General features: G+C 37.9%; 1 protein-coding gene across 39 annotated transcripts in view; it reads left to right on the plus strand.

Moving 5' to 3' along the window:
• The window catches only part of CLASP2 (cytoplasmic linker associated protein 2), a 171,108-nt gene extending 157,403 nt beyond the window's left edge, over nucleotides 1–13,705 (plus strand). For all 39 annotated transcript variants that reach the window (XM_043443486.1, XM_043443487.1, XM_043443488.1 and 36 more), the window contains 5 exons: nucleotides 4,859–5,052; nucleotides 6,025–6,153; nucleotides 8,646–8,852; nucleotides 9,911–10,027; nucleotides 11,954–13,705. In XM_043443486.1, coding sequence (XP_043299421.1) covers nucleotides 4,859–5,052; nucleotides 6,025–6,153; nucleotides 8,646–8,852; nucleotides 9,911–10,027; nucleotides 11,954–12,040 — 734 coding nt within the window. In that variant the 3' untranslated portion in view covers nucleotides 12,041–13,705. The remainder of the gene's footprint in view (nucleotides 1–4,858; nucleotides 5,053–6,024; nucleotides 6,154–8,645; nucleotides 8,853–9,910; nucleotides 10,028–11,953) is intronic.
• Nucleotides 13,706–20,309: the final 6,604 nt, after the last annotated feature.

Raw genomic sequence — 20,309 nt, forward strand, 5'->3', positions numbered from 1 at the left:
TAACTCCACAGTGGAGAAGCCTAGGAGCAGCACCATAATTAAGCGATCAAAGTTATATCACCAACCTTGGGGCAAAGTGAAATCGTGTGTTAGTCAACAGATGCAGTATCACCTCTGTGATACTGATGCCAAGAGCATATAATCTAAATCTGATAGTAAGAAAATATCAAACAAACCTAAATTGACGGAAATGCTACGTAATAACTGGCCTTTAATTTTTAAAAGTGCCACGGTCATGAAAGCCAAGAGAAGACCGAACACTGAAGGAGACGTGAAGACTAAATGCAACATGACCTTCTTATAACTATAAGTATAGACATATAATTTATGTATAGACACATAATTTCCTATTATATAGTGGGTTATAATGTTTAATTATCATCATTTGTTTTGATGCTCAAGTGGTCCTTGATTTGACCACCTGGATCCCATTTAAGCTGGCTTTGTGTCATTTTAACAGGTCCCCATCCTTACGTTTTGACACAGCATAATCTTACACTGTCTTTACTTCAGTCCTGTAACCAGCCATTTCTCCAAGGATCAATCCTTGGTTTCTTTTAATAGGAAATGATCTTTTAAGACTAAAGTTTGGACACTTGGTATACTTCCTCTAAGTGACTAGAGCTAAGGAGTATGTATGCATTGATATATATCTATTTCTGTATCTGTCAAAAGCTGTGTGTTTGTACCAATAACTCCAATTCCAGTCTAGCACCATGAGATTAATTTTAGTTTCTCTCTTTACATATTGATAACCCCTGTGAGAAACCTGACGTCCATTATCTTTACTGTATTTGCTTATCTGATCCCTGCTCCTGTGTGCAACCAGTTCTCCATCCCTGCCACCACCTCCTCACTTGCACACATGCATGCCTCACCCCGCTGGGCTCCCCTTTCCACGTGGACACTGATACCCAGTGCCCTTCTGCTTGGGCTCTTGACAGATCACACCTGGTTGCCACTACATGGGGACTCGCTTCTTATTCTGGCTGAACTCTGAAACCCTACCTTTCCCATCCTCACGTGGAAACCCTCCTTACTCTGCCCATGAATGTGTCCCCAGGCCTGTAATTTTGATGAATGAAAAAATATCTTCATTTTATGAGATTGAGGTATTGTGTTTTTACCAGCTTCTCATGTTAAAAGAGACTCGATATATCACAAATATCACATCACAAAGCCAAAACTGTGACAATATAGCAAGATAACCCCTACTCTAATTTTCTTCTCCTTTACTAAAGATCATCTATTTCCTGTTTGTTAAAGGAAAATATCTGTGGAAATTAGCTGAAACCTAAACTGGGTTGAATAGTTCTGAACTTGAGAACATTATTTCTTCACAGCATAATACTTGATTGACTTCTGAAACATAAGCCAGACCTTTTATGTTGAGTAAACACTCTTCAAAGATGGATAAGCCTCCTACTAAACCAAAATAGTTTCTCCAGGCTTTGTGCAGCAATTATTTTCACTTATTGTCTGTTTTCTTTTTAAAATCTGAGGTGAAGACTTTGACATTATTGTGAATGTTGCTAACATTATCCTGTTTAATATATTGACCTCAATTTTGCGTTTTGATTTTTCTTTTATACCCTGGCCCCAAGTAAAGTTTCTCCTCTTCTTTGGTTTTTACAATCTAAAACTTTTGTTCAGTTCAGTTCAGTTGCTCAGTTGTGTCTGACTCTTTGCGACCTCATGAACTGCAGCACACCAGGCCTCCCTGTCCATCACCAACTCCCAGAGTCCACCCAAACCCATGTCCATTGAGTCGGTGATGCCATCCAACCATCTCATCCACTGTCGTCCCCTTCTCCTCCTGCCCTCAATCTTTCCCAGCATCAGGGTCTTTTCAAATGAGTCAGCTCTTTGCATCAGGTGGCCAGAGTATTGGAGTTTCAGCTTCAACATCAGTCCTTCCAAAGAACACCCAGGACTGATCTCCTTTAGGATGGACGGGATGGATCTCCTTGCAGTCCAAGGGACTCTCAAGAGTCTTCTCCAACACCACAGTTCAAAAGCATCAATTCTTCTGCACTCAGCTTTCTTTATAGTCCAACTCTCACATCCAAACATGACCACTGGAAAAACCATAGCCTTGACTAGATGGACCTTTGTTAGGAGATTACTGTTTTCTTCAAGTGGGAGTTTCTACGAAAGAAAATTTGTTTTAAAACTCTGAGATACTCTTATTAAGTATCTCTCTTACTCAGATGTTTCTGTACATGTCACAGACAGATACATACATTAGTGATAGATTTATCAAAATAACAAGTCAAACCCACTCATAGCCACTTCTAATTATGACCTTTGTAAAATTCATCAGGGACTGTAATATTCCAGAATATATACTATCTCTGATGAGGATAATACTGTTATTCAAGAGAAACTCATGTTTTAAACCCAGATTCTCATTCTGACCCTAGGAGGCGGGTGCCGTCTTCCCGTTCTACTGATCAAGAAAACCCAGCCTCCACAGTAATTAAGAGTGTGCTCCTGTCCCACAAAGGCTGAGAGAGAGAGAGGCTTGGTGAGACTCCCGAGCCTCTGTTCTTTTCACGGAGCCACAATGCCTCTCTGTGTTAGAAGAGGAAATACAATTGACTATACTTTATCAACAAATAATTTGTGCTTTCTTTGGCAGAAATTATTTTCCTGTCAGTCATCTGTCCAGATCATTATATATGACAAGTTGTTTCTAATTATCTTCTAGAGTAATTACAAAGCCTATATTCATGAAGAAGAGAACTGAATTCCTTTGAAACAAAGCATTTTCTTGAGATTTCCCTTTATTCAGCTGAAATAAAATACACTCTTAATCAGAATGATTTTCTGACATCTTTGAAAGTCTGATAATGTAACTTCTCAGGAGTGATTCTTGAGGAGTTTGTAGAGATGTATTTATCCTGCTGCAGTAGTTCTTGTTAAACCAGCAACATTGTTCTATTGTTGGTCTATAACAGATGAATTTATTATAAGTTTATTTTTATTCTCCAAATTAAGATCTTTAAACTGAAATTTCTTATCTTTCATGATTTTGCTCTGCATTTCTTAAAAATTCTTCTTAATTTTCCAAAATCCTAATTTGGTTCTCCTCAGTACTCATTCTTTCCAGATTACCTCAAGTTATAATTTCAATAGTCACATTTTGTGCTGTCATATATGAGTGTTTGGGGATCAGAGGTTCTTAGTGTTCTTATTATAGTTCCACAAAAGTTGTCCTAACACATTTCCTTTTTTATAGTCAGTAAGTGTTGTCATTTTATTTGGTTCAGTTTCCCTTCCCTATCATTGTTAGTTTTATTCCAATAGACGTCATCTGGGAACTTCTGTGGAGGTTCAGTGGTCAAGACTCGGTGCTTCTAATGCTAGGTGGGGCCATGGGTTCAATGCCTGGTTGAACACTGAGGTTTCCATGCCATGGGGTACAGCCAAAAGGGGGGGAAAAAATTCATCTGTTCTGGTAGGTCAACTTGGTTTTCTTTCTTCAGATTTCTGAATCCTCTTAAGTGAAATACAGCTTTTCTTTCTGTAGTCGTTGATTCCCTGAGCTCTGTAATGTCAGGTCGTTGGTATCTCTAGGTCTGTGGCTATTCAGCCAGCAGGATGTGCACAGTAGTGTGTATTTTTATGGACCAGTAGTGAGCCATCTGGCAAACTACAACCTCCAGGTTCACTTTTGGGAAACGTGCACTTTCCTCTTGAACCTTTCCTTTTGTTGGCTATGACCCTCTCCTGAAGACCAGAACGCTCTTGCCGAGCAGAGCCACAGAGCATACAGCTCCACACTGACAGCCGTCTTTCCTGGAGAGGCAGTGACCCCAGGTGGACCTTCTAGGCTCAGGCACCATGGTCTGTGGTTATTTTATTCCAGAGATGAGGTTAGAAGGAAAAGGAGTCTGTGGCACAAGCTCTGCTCACGCAAATGCCTGTCCAAGTCCCTTAAAACCTGAATTTAACATGTATTTTATCATCAAAAGAATTTAGGAAGAATTCTGGTGTTCTGTAATGTTCTGAAGTGAACTTTTGGATTGAATCGTCTTTCCTACAAAGATGACTCAAAGCATTATCTGATGACTGTTGAAAAATCAGCAGCGTGCCCTTTAACATTCATAAAATTAATGAGTTCATAATTACACTTTTAAAAAACAGAAACAAATGAATACTCTCTGATAACCACTGGGCCCAAACTCTTGACTCTGAAATTTAAGGGGAAATATTAAACTCCTTTTCAGGGTAATCAAAATAGCACTAGTTGACAAACTCACTCTCAGAAAAATCCCAACACATTTTTAACTCCTAATAAAGTAATTTAGCCACATCAGTGAGTGAAATCTTTAGTTCAAAGATGATTGACAGAGAACTTCCCAGTGGTGGGATCAAGTTGTTACTAGTTAAATCCAGGGATCACTATTGGTATTGCTAAAAATGGAGTGCCCAAACCCTGTGAGCCCCTTGGCATGACAACATAGACATGCATGCTGAAGTGAGTAAGGATGAAATGACACGTTTGGGATTTGCTAGAAATACTGGAGAAAACTAAGTGGGGGTGGGGGCAAAGATGATGTGAGAATGTGAAAATCTTAATTTTTAAGTCTGGTGATGGGGGTTCGTTATGCAACTGAGGTTTTGTTATACATGGGGGTTCATTGTACAGTTCTGTCATGAATTTTTATCAGAAACAGTTTTAAGCTAGCGTTGAGGTTTTGGGGATGACAAATGGAAAAGAATCTTGGTCATTTTTCATTGCTGTTTTTATAACTAACTTTCTGTCTGTGTCTCATGATGTTATAAAGTTATCCCTATCCTTGTGAAAGTTGCCCTCTAAAGTCAAAGAATTAACATCATGTCCTTATGACAGATCTTTCCCTAGACCATTCTGACCTGGTTGCAGAGTTGTTGAAGGAGTTGTCTAACCATAATGAACGGGTAGAAGAAAGAAAAATCGCCCTGTATGAACTCATGAAACTGACACAGGAAGAATCTTTCAGTGTTTGGGATGAACACTTCAAAACAATATTACTTTTATTGCTTGAAACCCTTGGGGATAAAGAGGTAAGTGGCAGAGCATGTAAACAATAGCCTATTTTTGTGTCTTGGGTTGCCTGTCATTGCCTATTAATCAAACACTACACATATTTGGCAATTGGGGAAATGAGTCTTTGCTGCTGCTTCAGTCGGCATGAAATTTTCACCATAAAATACTTTTTCTTCTCAACCAAGTAGATCAATGATTTTGAGCAATTGACCGCAGGAAAAATAAAACATTGCTGACATAAATTTTTATTCAAATGTGCAACTTTTTTTGCATATTTGAATCAGTTGTTCAGAAGTAAAATTTTTTTTAAATAGAACTAGTGGTTCTTTATTTCTTTGAGAAGTGTAAGTTTTCAGCTGGAGATGTGAAAGCTTGATTATGTAATATACCACATATTTTATGCAGTTCTCTACAGTTCCCTCAACCTTTATTAAGACCCTTGCATTCAGTTCAGTCACTGAGTCATGTGTGACTCTTTGCAACCCCATGGACTGCAGCACGCCAAGCCTCCCTATCCATCACCAACTGCCAGAGTCCACTCAAACTCATGTCCATTGAGTCTGATGCCATCCAACCATCTCATCCTCTGTCGTCCCCTTCTTCTCCCACCTTCAGTCTTCCCCAGCATCAGGGTCTTTTCCAGTGAGTCAGCTCTTCGATCACGTGGCCAAAATATTGGAGTTTAAGCTTCAGCATCAGTCCTTCCAATGAATATTCAGGACTGATTTCCTTTAAGATGGACTGGTTGGATCTCCTTTCAGTCTGAGGGACTCTCAAGAGTCTTCTCCAACACCACAGTTCAAAAGTATCAATTCTTGGCGCTCAGCTTTCTTCATAGTCCAGCTCTCACATCCATCCATGACTACTGGAAAAACCATAGCTTTGACTAGACAGACCTTTGTGGGAAAGTAATGTCTCTGCTTTTTAATATGCTGTCTAGGTTGGTCATAACTTTTCTTGCATTACAACATTAAAATGTTTCTTTTCAGCCTACAATCAGGGCTTTGGCATTGAAAGTTTTAAGAGAAATCCTAAGGCATCAACCAGCAAGATTTAAAAACTATGCAGAATTGACTGTCATGAAAACACTGGAAGCACATAAAGACCCTCATAAGGAGGTGAGTTATCTAACAAATAAATTATTTTGTTCTCAATACTTTTGATATTATTGTATGAAACACATAAATGTGTTCGGAAAGTGCCCTTAGCAAGTGTTTTCTTAATGACCACTTCATGTTCACAGTAGTATCTGATTGAAAGGCAAAAATATGTTCTTTTCTGTTAAATTAGTTATGTTGATATCATGGCATTTTATCCAAAATAGGCTAACTCCTGGATATAATTTATCTGATTTCATTTTCTCCTTTCATTCACTTTTAGATTTCCACTTAGAGTTTCCCAGTCTTAACGTCACTTTCCATTTACTGATAGGATTTGTTTTTTTTAGTAACTAATGGAAATAAGAATCATTGTTATTTTAAAGTGGTAAATTGCCTTTAAGAGCTGGGTATCTGTTAAGAGTTTATTCAATAAAACACTGTGGACAGCTTTCCTTAAAAAGTACTGTAAACCTATCTCATTACTTCATTGTTGGGATATCCCCACCATAACCAGTGGCATTGATGAGACAATCATAAGGACTTTTATTAAAATCTTAGAAATAATTAGAAAAGCCAGTTTCAAATAGGGACTGCAATTCTAAGAGAGAGCATTAGGTGTCTCTAAGACATAAGCAAAAGACAAGTCAAAAAAAAGAAGGTTAAAACAGCAATGAGACAGAATAGATTAAAGCTTAGCATAAGAACCAAAACTGTAAAACTCCCAGAAGAAAACATAGGTATCAAACTTTGTTACCTTGGATTAGACAGTAGTTTCTTAGACATAATGCCAAAAGCAGAGATAACAAGCGAAAAAGTGTAAATTGAACTTTTATCAAAATTAAAAACCTTTGTGCTTCAAAGGACACTCTCAAGAAAGTAAAAAGACAGCCCACAACATAGGAGAACATTTTTGCAAATCATGTCTGGTAACAACCATAATATATGAAGAACTCTTATACCTCAACAATCAAAAGATAAATAACTCGGTTTTTAAATGAGCAGATCAGTTGACACTTCTTCACAGAAGATATACAAATTGCCAATAAGCACGTGAAAAGATTCTCAGCCTCATTCATCTTTAGGGAAATGCAGCTAAAAGCAAGTGAAACACCACATTTCACATACATGACAATAAGAAAATCTTGGTGATGCTATGAAGAAATCAAAACCATCTGGGTTATTCACCTTTCAGAAGCTATGACTGAATCTTATAGTATTATGTGCCATAACTTTTAAATCTACCTGGATTTTTAATCCAGTTTTAAAAAATCCAGCTGGTGTTTGAGTGGTATATCTGTAGCATCTTACTGAAGCCTTAAAAAAAAAAAAAAAACTACATAATATTTGTAGTTTAGTTATCCACCTTCTGAGCCAAATAAGGCCGGCAGCATACCAATTTTTACAAAAGATAAAATTGATATCCTTAAGCTATTACAGCCAAAATTAGCCCTTGGTCTTCTGACTTCCCAGGGGCTTCCCTGGTGGCTCAGTGGTAAAGAACCTGCCTGCCAGTGCAGGAAACATGGGTTTGATCCTTGGGTCAGGAAGACCCCCCGGAGTAGGAAATGGTAACCCACTCCAGTATTCTTGCCTGGGAAATCCCATGGACAGAGGAACCTGGTGGGCTACAGTCCATGGAGTCGCAAGAGTCAGACACCACTTAGCAACCAAACAACAACAGCTTCTGATTTCCAGTGTATTTTCCACTGTTCCTTTCTAAACCTCTCAGCTTGAGAGCATAAGTGAGACAATACCAAAAATAGCCACAGGGGCAGTAATTTTTACATCTTTTCAAGAGCATCTTTAGAGATTACAGATTCCAATAAAAATATAGATAACTTTTTCTTGCAAAACCAGCATCTTACCTCCCCAAGTCCGGTATAGAAGGAAGGAAAATCATTATGAACAGTAGGGGAACTAGATTGTTAATTTGATAACATATTAATGAAATGACTTTTAATTTTTGTAATAATGTGATAAAAGGGACACGAGCCATCCTGGAGTTGAGGGTCCTAACAGTGAGCAGGGTCTCGCATGGCTGATGCTAAGGACTCCAGTGACAGGATAGTCTAGGTGGACAGAGCCCCTGCTCCCCTGCAAACTCGACCACAATATCGTGGTCAGACTGCTTTAATCGTTAAACCATGCCAGCATTAAGAGAGTACAGAAAAATAAAGACCTAGTCCCCAAACTCACAAAATTCTTATAAATTTTATATATAGAAACCTTTTGATTGCAGATGCTTTTTGGTATCCCCAAACATTCTATATTACAGCACTGAGCAAAATGTTACCCAGTAAATACATGCTGATTATTTTTTAAAAAGAGAGAGAACACAGAAGAAGGAAGAATGACATAATAAAGCCCCATGTATCCATTTATTTACTTTCATGTTTTCAAAGAAAACTCCAGATCCCATGTTGTATTATGTATTTCATGAAATGTGCACATCCAGGACACAGCATACATTTTGCAGTCATTTCCCTGCTCAGCATTGCCCTCTGTCCTAGGTGGTGAGATCTGCTGAGGAGGCCGCATCAGTGTTGGCCACTTCTATCAGCCCGGAGCAGTGCATCAAAGTGCTGTGTCCCATCATCCAGACTGCAGACTACCCCATCAACCTGGCTGCCATCAAAATGCAAACAAAAGTGATCGAGAGAGTGTCCAAGGAAACCCTTAACCTGCTTTTGCCAGAGATAATGCCAGGCCTAATACAGGTAAGCGGTAAAACTTGGTTCAAAAGAAGTTGTGTTGATACACTGGGGATGCAGTTATTTTAGGCACTTGCCAGGCAACACCAGTGTCATGACCAAACCTTCCTGCTGTCTTAGGTGTTCAGAGCAAAAGACTTCCCATAGCTAGCTGTGTGTGTGTGTGTGTAGGGGTCGGGGGGTAGCATACACATAACACAAAACTTACTGTTTAGTGTAGTAACTGAGCATGTAATGTGGTTTCGTCTATGCATACAAACCCAGACATATGAAAAACTCTTTAAGAAAAATGGGATCTTATTTTGTGACATGATTTGCTTAAGTTAATCGAAGACTAGGAACCTTTTCTCTAGAATGGAACCTTTTCTTATTCCAATCTAATAAATAATATGCTATAGTATAATTTTAATGACTAATATTAAATAGTATGTGTGTAAGATGCCATCATTCATTTCTTTGTGCATCTATAGTATTAGCTTTGTGACTGTTCTAAGCTGCAGCTACTAAGTTGTGAGGTCCTTGAAGATAAGATCCAAATGTCTTCTTTCTTTATCTGTGCTTTGGTGCTAAGAACAGAATATACACAATAGGTATGTGTCACACATATAGTAGTGGACATGAATAAATGTTTGTTGGATAAATAACTTAGAGTAATGGTAGGGATGGTCCAGATGTTAATCTAATTCAGCTTGGATTAGAGGAGCACCCTGACTCCCAGGCCAGGGAGGTTTGGTTTTATTCATTCGTGAGAAGCTGCTAAATATCCAAAAGCTGAAGGCTTTAGAAAGGTTAATTCAGAGACTTTTGCAGCCAGAGATTGTAGCTTACCAGGCTGAATAAGAAAGACCCTGATAAAACAGGCTGACAGTGGAATGGGGGTGCTCAAGGGGAAAGGGAGGAGAGAAAGGGACGTCTCTGCCTGAAAAGGTGAGATATTAACTTTACCCAGTCAGTAAAACGCTCTCTCGTCAGCACACGTGACATCTCCTGAGTTGCACTTCTGTTTCTGTGCAATGGTGCTTTTCTCAGATCCCGCAGGAGTACTAACAAGGATTTCTTCCCAGGGTTATGATAATTCGGAGAGCAGTGTTCGGAAAGCTTGTGTCTTCTGCCTGGTGGCTGTTCATGCAGTAATTGGTGATGAACTAAAACCACATCTCAGTCAGCTCACTGGCAGTAAAGTAAGTAGGGCTGCTCTCTCCCAAAGATGGTGGCCATGGGTCGTTCTTCAAGACAGACTTCTTTGTGTGTATTGAAGGGTAATTTGTTACTTGACTTTTAATTAGGCTTTAAGCGTCCAACCTAATTCCTCTTACCGTTTGCAGTTTAGCTGTCTGTACTTTCACTTCTGTCACTCAAGTGAAGTCAGCGGTTTGGTGGGATGGCTGGTAGATTGCTGTGAAAAAATGTCTGCTGCTTCCGGTTGTTCCTGATCACCAACTCGCTCTTCCCACTCTCACACTCAGCTCTTACCCCTGTGGCTGTTTAAAAATAAACAGAAAAGAGAGAAAAGGATAAATAGTAGTTGGAAATTCCCTGGTTGTCCTGTGGTTAAGGTTCTGTGCTTCCACTGTAGGGGGACACAGGTTCTATCCCTGGTTGGGGGACTAAGATCCTACACGCCACATAGTACAGCTGAAGAAAAGAAAAAAAAGAATAAATTGTGGTTATATATTCATGGACTTACATGTACCAAATTATGGAACACGAGAACATTTAGAAAATTCTCCCCTGTGAATTATGATAATCAAATATTTGTTCTCATTCTCTTTCTACTCTTATTATGATCACCATAAATGTTTAATTTTTATTTGATATGTTAAAATAAATTTTACAATTAGTCCTTAAGACATAAAAAACATTAGTTTTGTTTTCTTCATTTCTTTGGTATCATCAAAACCTTAAATCTGTTCTGAAGGGTGAGGATAAACTATGATTGTTGAATTATGGTTTATGAATCAGTTAGTGGGACACTCACCTTCATTTAAAAAGTTTCCACAAATCCTAACAATTGTCATTACTATAATCAAAATTATTTTTTAAGTAGCAAAAGGGAATAAGAAATACATAAAAAGGAAAAAGAACTCAAATATATACCTTACATTAAAACCTATACAAGTTATAGATAGATTAAAGCAGTGATTCCTAACCTTTTCTGGATTACAGACCACTTTGAGCTTCGGGTGTAATCTCATCTCACGAAAAATAAACTCATACAGAAAATTTTACCCCTAGTTTCAGAGGGTTCAGTGAGCTGCTGAATGCCATGGATGCTGGGTTAAACCATTGGGTCAAAGAGTAAATGTTAAGAAAAGCAAATTTTGGACAACTGTGTGGTTTCAGAGGGAAAAGTTTTCTGAGTTTTCACGTGACAAGTTAGGTCCTAATAATCCAGTCATCTGTAGAAGAATTAAAATTCATCACTTTATCAGCATGCTAGGCAGCCTGTAGTAATGTTGCATGTGAAGACAATAAGCAGGTGGGAAAAATATTTGAGAATAACATTAGGTTAAAAAAAAAATAGAAAACAGAATTGGATGTGCTTTGATTGCAAACTGTAATAATATGATCTCATACAGTACAGACTGCAAAATGACAGAGAAATAAAAAATATTCCCGTTAGTAGAGTAGTGATATAGTTGTCTTGATCTTGGGTTCTGGAACCCAAGAGCCTAATTTCATCTCCTGGCCCACTTCTCTCTACCCTTTTGACCTTAGGCAGGGATGGTACATCCTGAATCTTGATTTCCTCACCTCTAAAATGTTGTGAAGATAAAAAGATACAATGTAAGGCAGCATATTGTATAGCACATAATGCACAAATGTTTACCATTTTTGTCCTAATGGTGACTTCTTTAAGTTTTATATGTTAATTACTCTAACAGTTTTTGAAAAGGCATGCTAGAATACTCAGTCATGAACAAAAGTAAAAGACTTAAATTTTTTTAAAAATTCTTAATTATCAACAATAGCTGGTGCATTATAATAACCCCTCAGTCTAAAATACCTTTTAAAGCTCGCATATGTGTATAATTTTTTTTAATGAGCATCTCAGGATAATTTAGAGCAGCTTGCCTAAATGACATGTGTTTGGCTTGAATCTGCAGATGAAGCTACTGAATCTTTACATCAAACGTGCACAGACAGGTTCTGGAGGAGTTGACCCCACTACTGATGTTTCCGGACAAAGTTAGTGAAGCTGACAGAAGTGAACCAGGTCTCTCAAAGAAAGGACAGACAGACCACCCTCATCAATGAAAGGAAATTTTCAAATACAGCTTTTGAAACTTACCATTGTTTCCCAGTTTTAGTTTTTTGTTTTGTTTTGTATTTTCCGTAACAGAGGACTATCCTCAGTCTGCATGTAACTTTTACAATAGTTATTCCAAATTCAAGAAGAAGCAGTATTAACATCAGTTGATCAATACAAAGTAATTTTTAATCTAATTCATCATTTCACATGTTTGTACTTCTTTGTCTTCCCATTAACCTTTGCCAGTGTTACGACTGTATAAATTTTTTTTTTTTTAATGCTGGTTAAACAGGAATGCTTAAAGCTTTAAAGTTTAACAGTCTAAAACATTTTTTTTGGCCTTTATTCAAATGCAGAATAATATTTTTATTGCTACTTTTGAGTTTTGTTCAGTATCATGTCCTATGCTAGAAATATTGAAATGATGTGAAACAAAGCAGGACTAATTTGAACTCCAGCTGGACTCTGTTGGTGTGATGGTGATACATGTCATTAGTTGCAACTTCTTTGGGGTGATCTGTAGTTTAAAACTAAGACCTCAAAGAAACGTTACAGAACCAGCCAGTTCTGTAAAGCTGGTATCGTTCGTTGGTTGTTGACCTTGCCACGTTTATTTAAAACCATGTCCCCTCTCTGATCCCTTAAGAAAGCTGCACCAAATCATCAGCCTGTGTTTTTCTTGTTACTTATTCAAGTAGAAGGTTTCATTGCAGGGTTTTTTGGTTTGTTTATCTTGGTTGTGAATGATGCTTTTTTTATTTATTAATATCAAATTCACTTATGAATAAACTTGATAATGGAAACAGACAAAAAGAAAGCAAGTGCATGTGTGTCCTTGACCGTCTTCTGTTTCTCATTTAATGCAACAAACTTGCGACATGGGAGTCGACCAGCACCTTTTCTTTATATGGTGGAACCTGGTTTCCTTTTGCCATGAAATTGTCTTACTTGAAAACATTGATCCTGATGAGAGAGAAGATGGTGCCAAGGCTATTATTATCTTCATGTAATGGGCTCAAATTCTCTACCTCTTCAGGGCTAATACTTTTAACTGAGCTGCTGCCTATATAGCGTCTTTTGGAAAACTACTAAAAGGGTGATCTTCTGTTACTTTTTAACAAATTTTTTAATCACCTTTTGCTACACCTCTTATTTTCACGTGCAGCCAACTTTCAAAAATTACTGGTTTTGGTGAAAGGCAGATTAGATCTTATGGAACCAGGATACTAATGATTTCTTACCTTGACTTTTTTTTTTTTAAATCTTAACATAAAGTGAATTTGACTGGAAAGGCAAATGGCTATTAGGGAAGCAATTTGCTATTGTTAACAGAGTTATCTGTACTTTCTTTGTTTAATTGAAAAAAAATGTAGAAATGTATGTAAAGAATTTAAGACAAGAGTACTGAATGGATGATTTGTCATAGGCTTTTACCTTCCTTTGTTTTTGTTCTAGCAGCAGGAAAATAGTTTCTCTACATCACCCCCCCTTACCTGTAACAATTTTGTTTTCTACTGTTAATTACATTGTGTATTTATAGTTTTATGCTTACTGTTGTGCATATACTGGCAATAAAACTGTACATAACATTACTTGAAAAAATTAACGATGTATATCGGTTGTTTTTCTGTCTTACTGTGTGACAAGTCACTTATCTCCTAACTAGGTTTTTAAAAACTTTTAGGAAGTCCTATATCAGTGGTGTTCTCATGAATTTGTAAGTGCATCTGAAGGGAAAGGATTTGTCAGGAGTAGCAACCACAATCCAATGTATATAGCTCTAAATGCATGTATTATAGTTTATCCTTAAAAAGAAAAGGTATTTTAAGCATTGAACTTGTCTCAGTAATGTTTTATGTTTCATGACCTTGGTGTGTTTTATAATCATTTTGGATTGAAATATTAATTTAATTTTGACCTCTTTAAGGTCCTGCTCTAACTACTGTTGACAACTAAATAGAGTGACACAGCCTGAATAATAACTCTACTTGAAAACTTAGATCAAACACCTGGCGCGTAAAGGCAGGCACTCAAGAAATGAATGGGTAACAGAAGATTATGGTTTAATGTGATAAGGTGAAAGCTAAGTCATGTTTAAAGTTCTATTATTTCAGTTGATAAGACTATAAGAAAGTTACTGTTGACTATTCAGATTGCTATTTACAATACCTTTAATTTGTTTATCAGAAACATATTAATATGTCAGCTATTAAAAAATGGTGATAAAAACCTACTGGTTAATTTTTTTTTTCTTTATAATTTTCTCCCCTAAGCGTCAGTGTCATTCATTGACCCACGCTGCTGAAAACCAATTTAAAAAGCATGTAATTCCATGTTTTAAAACATGTTTGTTTCTTGTGGGTTTTCAAAATCTCTAATAGACTTCTGACATTTTCAAGTAAGATACGGTTTGAATCTGAGGTTTCAAATTTGGAGTAAATTCACTCTATTCCTTCATATTTTATTATAAACTTAGACATAACTTGGTGAAAAGCTGTTTTGACCTAACAGTAGAAAACAAATCTTCAGGCCAGATCTATTTGTAAATTCAAGTGTTTCTTATTATTGTTAATTTAGAATAACATTTACAGTAAATAGAAATGAGAATTGGTAATATTATTCCACAATAGCTGAGGGTTTTTTTTTTTCCTGAAACTTTTTTTTATTGAAGTATAGATGATTTACAATGTTGTGTAAGATTCTGGTGTACAACAAAGTGTTAAGTTATACATACATATTTCTTTACCATACTCTGTTTCATTATAAGTTATTACAAGATATTGAATATAGTTCCCTGTGCTATATGGTGTATATATATATATATAATATTTTATAAATAGTTTTTATCTGCTAATCCCAAACTCCTAATTTATCCCTCCCCCCATAAGTTTTTTTTTTTTCCCTTAACCTTTGACATCTTTGCTTCCTGTATTGTTTTAGTTCATTTTATTGTAGTTAATCAGTATAGTTTTATAGCCATGCAAATGCAAGGTCCAGAGTTAAGCTTTAAAAAACCTTGTCAGTTAAAAAGTTGTCCATTGCTATTGTGGAATATTTGGAAAATTTGCAAAAGAAATTACCTCTTAATAGCACCACTTGAGATGGTCTGTGTTGCTATTTTGTGGGTTGCTAAGATAATCAATTTGACTTAATGCTGGAAACTATAAAGGAACGTTGTTGTTGTGTGTTAGTCACTCAGTCGTGTCCGACCCTTTGCGACCCCATGGACTGTAACCCGCCAGGCTCCTCTGTCCATGGGATTCTCCAGGCAACAATACTGGAGTGGGTTGCCATTTCCTTCTCCAAAAAGGAACATTCAGTTTTATTAACGGAGAATGAAAAGTTTAGAATTCAAAACTAAGGTTTTGAATGCATCTGTTCTGTGCATGTATTTTAACATTACATTTTGAAAATATTCTGTTTGTTTTTCTATAGGATGACGTCTCATGGCAGCGAAATATTCCTTGGTATGTGTGCAGCATAATCCTGGGTTGTAGACCTTTGCTGAATATTCCTGTAACAAATTGCTACATCTGTGGCACATCTCTAATTATTTCATACTAGGTAACTTTATAGATGTCTTTACTATGAAATTGCCAAATGTAGAAAGACATCGCTTATTTAAAGATTTACTAGTTACTTAAATAGCTGTGTCTAAATTCTTCTAGCTGGGTTTAAATTATTCTTATAGTAATCAAAAGTAGAACAAGAAAATACAAGAAATCTTTATATGTGTAAGAATTTCAGTATCTCAGATTTACCTACATTCATTCATGCAAAAGATATCTGAGTATTTGCCTTCAGTGACGCAAAGTAGAGCAAATAACCATGATGCAGTGTGGTTACTGCTGAGAATAACACACAAGGTGTTGATGGGAGGTAGGGAATAGGGGTGACGGCGCACATAAGGTGTAATCACAGAAGGCTTCCTAGAAGAGATGATGCTTCAACTTTGTCTAGAGCTAAATGGGCCTGAGACTCATTGGGGTTACAGGACCGGAACAGCAGAGGGAAGCCAAAGAGCAAGGCAATGCTAGGGCTATGTGTGAAGTAAGTAGCATTAGGGTGTATCACTAGAACTTTTTAAACCATGGTTTGTTTGATAAATGTAAAAAAAAATAATAATAATAATAATTCATTCTCTCCTAAAATTCCCATAAAAGATCTCCCCCAAAATCTGTGCATTCTCACAATCAAAAAAAAAACTTGGATGTAGCTTTTCTTTCAGTGGTTTTAGTTCCAAAGTTTTGCTTTCCATACAAAGTTACAATGTTGCCATGTTGCATCTGCGTTCCAGACTAAACATAGCATTTGTATCTGCCCACCTGGCTTGGTTTAGCTGGAACATGGGATGCCAGTGGAGAATGGCACCTGGCTGCGTGCTAGCACTCATCTGACGGGATGAAGGCGCTCACCCAAGACAAGCTGAAAAGCAGCACGATCATAGAATTAACATCACAAACACCTCAGTTTTACATACTCCGAAAACTTCAGAAGTGAGTTGGTTTTCAGGTTACAATTTTTTTTTCCAGATTGGTCTCTTTGAATCTGGTTCTGATTATCCTTTTTTACCTAGTAAATATTTGAGCACCTGCTGTGCATTTGAAAGTGACAGTCACTCAGTGGTGTCCAACTCTTTTCAACCCCATGGACTATTCCATGGACTCTTCAAGTCCCTGGAATTCTCTAGGCCAGAATACTGGAGTGGGGAGCCTTTCCCTTCTCCAAGGGATCTTCCCAACCCAGGAATCGAACCCAGGTCTCCTGCATTGTAGGTGGATACTTTACCAGCTGAGCCACCAGGGAAGCTATATATCTGACACCTCTAAAATCTATCTGCTGTTAATATGTAGGTGTGAATCTGGTAATGGGAGAAATGCATTAATAAGCTTTCAGAAATGTGATTGGTATAGGACGAGTCGGCCTGTAACTGGGGGTAGAAAGTGCCCAGATGTGCTGCTCTGTGCAAACTGTCCTGACCAGCTAGCCCTGAGTGTGGCCCCAGCCTCCCAGTATTTTTTTCCTTAAGAATGTGTGAGGGCTTCCCAGGTAGCACAGTGGTGACGAATCCGTCTGCAATGCAGGAGACTCAGATTTGATCCCTGGGTTGGGAAGATTCCCTGTAAGAGGGAATGGCTACCCACTCGAGTATTCTTGCCTAGAGAATCCCATGGACAGCGGAGTCTGGTGGGCTACAGTCCGTGGGGTCACAAAGCGTCGGACATGACTGAGCATGCACAAAGAAAGTGAATCTGATATTTTTGGAGTAAGTGAAACTCATTCAGTCGTGTCAGACTCTCTGCCACCCCATGGACTAGCCTGCCAGGCTCCCCTGTCCATGGGATTCTCCAGGCAAGAATACTCGAGTGGTTAGCCATTCCCTCCTACAAGGCATCTTCCTGATCCAGGGACTGAACCCAGGTCTCCCTCATTGCAGGCAAATTCTTTACCATCTGAGCTACTGTTTTATTGGAAGTCAGTGCAAAAAGAGAGTGCTCGCTGGTTTTAGTCTATAACCAGATTTATAACTAATTTTTATCAAAGTTCACGTCAAAGTAGAGACTAACAGTTGAGTTACTTCAACAAAGCAAGAAATGTGCTTTTTCTTCTCCATCCTCCTAAAACTATGGTTCTCTGGGATGATTTTGCCCCCCGGAAGGCATCTGGCAGTGTCGAGGGTTTTTTTGGTTGTCAGAACTTGGTAAGGAAGTGCTACTGACATCTAGTGGGTGTAAGTCAAAGATGCTACTAAGCATCTTACACACACAGGACTGCCCCCTCCAGCAACACCCCCCCAACAAAACAAGTATGCAGCCCCAGACGTCAGTAACGACCAGGATGAGAGACCTCGCATCAAAGCAAAGGAGTTTCCGTAGATAGCTGCGCTGGCAATGCAGCCCTGTTTAAAAACGCTGAATCAGTTTTTTACACTAGTGTTGAATAGAAAGTGAAGAATCCGGAACTCATTTCCAGCTGAATTTTAGGATAAATTTTCCCATGTTTTAATACATATGAGCTCACATGCCAAACATTCACCACAAATGGTTGATGATCCCCAATTCTGTCCAAACTATTTTCTGTTCATTTTCTCCTGCCTACCTACTCCATTCTGAAGTCTCAGTCTAGTGCTTGGGTGCTAGGGTAGTCCTTCACATTTTGCTCTTTTAAGAGAAATGGTGATTTTTATTTCCAAGAACTGATTTTTAGCTCTTGAGATCAGAGAATTTCCATACAGGGAGGTTTTCTGTAGGTGTGCAGCAGTGTGGATAACCGAGGAGACTCTGAAGAATGGCCTTGAGGTTTGTTGAAAAGTATTAAAAACTTAATATTCAAATATTGTATAACTCCACCTGTATGAGGTACCTGGAGACAGAGAGCTTTAATACACTGGTGTTTGTCAGGGGTTTCAGAGAGGAGGGAAGAGGGAGTCACTGTTAAATGAAGGCACAGGATTACATGTTGCAGTGATGAAGAGTTCTGGAAATGGATGTCGGTGATAGTTGCAAAACTAACTAAACATTTTAAAATTATTAAGATGGTAAATTTTATGTTATATGCATTTTACCATATATAAAAATAACCAAAAAATAATGATCATTAAGATAGGGTCAAAGTACAAAAGTGGTTAAGAACTTTATTCACAAGCTGATTACCATAAATGACTCTATGTAAAGATGTTTGGGTAAATAATACATCAGATGATACCCATGGTGTATCAGAGTAATATAAAAGAACAGAGTAGGCAAGTTAAAGCAACTTATTTTTTAATTGGTTTTTGTTGGCGTATAGTTGCTTCCCAGCGCTGATAGTTTCTGCTGTACAGTAGAGTGAATCAGCTATATATGTAAACGCATAGCCCTTCTTTTTTGAATTTCCTTCCCATTTAGGTCACCGCAGAGCATTGAGTAGGTAGTTTCCTGTGCTCTACAGTGGGTTCTCATTAGTTACCTATTGTATGAAGCAACTCTTTCAAAAGTTGCATACTGACATGTATTGCCACAGAGATTGCAAGAATTCAATCATGGCTCCGTCTCTTGCACTCTCTACTCACTCTGTTCATACACTGACTTCAGTGATTCTGACTTCAATGCTGATGTGTTTTTATAAATTTGGCATATGGACTCAGACCCACTTTGTCTTCAGCCCTGCCTTCTTTAAGGTTCATACGATAAGTAGATCTGCCACGCTCTGCCTCTTGTCACCATCCTCACCTTCTGCTGTTGCGTTAGCTATTTGACATCTGTCCCAGATTTCCTCATCTTCCCAAAAGAGGATAGAAGCAGAGAATACGTTTTACGGTGGAGCTGGTGCTCAAGTGCAGAGCCACTATTTCCAGCATTTGGACAACTTCATCTCTCAAAACTTTCCGAATTCCTCATCCACAGAACAGCAGAAACAGTAACACTTGGCACATAAGAATATTGTGAGACTAAATGAAGTAATGCCTGTTTCTTGGACACAGCCGGAAACTCCACAAGTGAGGGCCTTCACAGCTGCGGGCCAGGCACAGGGACCCAGCCGACACCCTGGGCTATTGCTGGCTTCCTTCATGCCGAGTCATTTCACCTCCTCCGATCTGAGTTTCTCCACCTAACCGTCATAGACTCAGCATTTCATTTGCTAATTGCAGGGCTTTAAAAAGTTTTGTTTTGTTTTTAATTGTAAAAAAGAAAGCATGTAACATTAAATTGCCATTGTATCCATTTTTAAGTATACAGTTCAGTAGTGTTAGGTATATTCACATTGTTGTATAACAGATCTCTAGAACTTCATCTTGCAAAACTGAAATTCTGTTCCCATTAAACACTTAATTCCCTTCCCCCTAGCCCTTGGCATCCATCCATCTACTTTCTGTTTTTATGATTCTGACAACTTCAGGTACTCCCATAGGAGTGTAATCATACAGTATTTGTCCTTTGGAGACTGACTTTTTAAACACTTAGCATAACATCTTCAAGGTTCATGAGTGTTGTGGCATATACCAGGATTTCCTTCTTTATAAGGCTGAATAATATTCCGTTGTGTGTATCTACTATATTTATCCATTCATCTATCAGTGCAAATTTGGCTTTTGAAATACTACATAGGCCCTTTTATTTTAAAAACCATTTATATATTTATAACACTGTCTGCAACACTTGAACATAGGAAGTCTTAATATTTGTTTTATAAATGAATACATAAGTAAATTAATTCAGTGCGTCTTTAGA

This window comes from Cervus canadensis, chromosome 22 (assembly GCF_019320065.1).
Source record: "Cervus canadensis isolate Bull #8, Minnesota chromosome 22, ASM1932006v1, whole genome shotgun sequence".
NCBI lineage: Eukaryota > Metazoa > Chordata > Mammalia > Artiodactyla > Cervidae > Cervus > Cervus canadensis.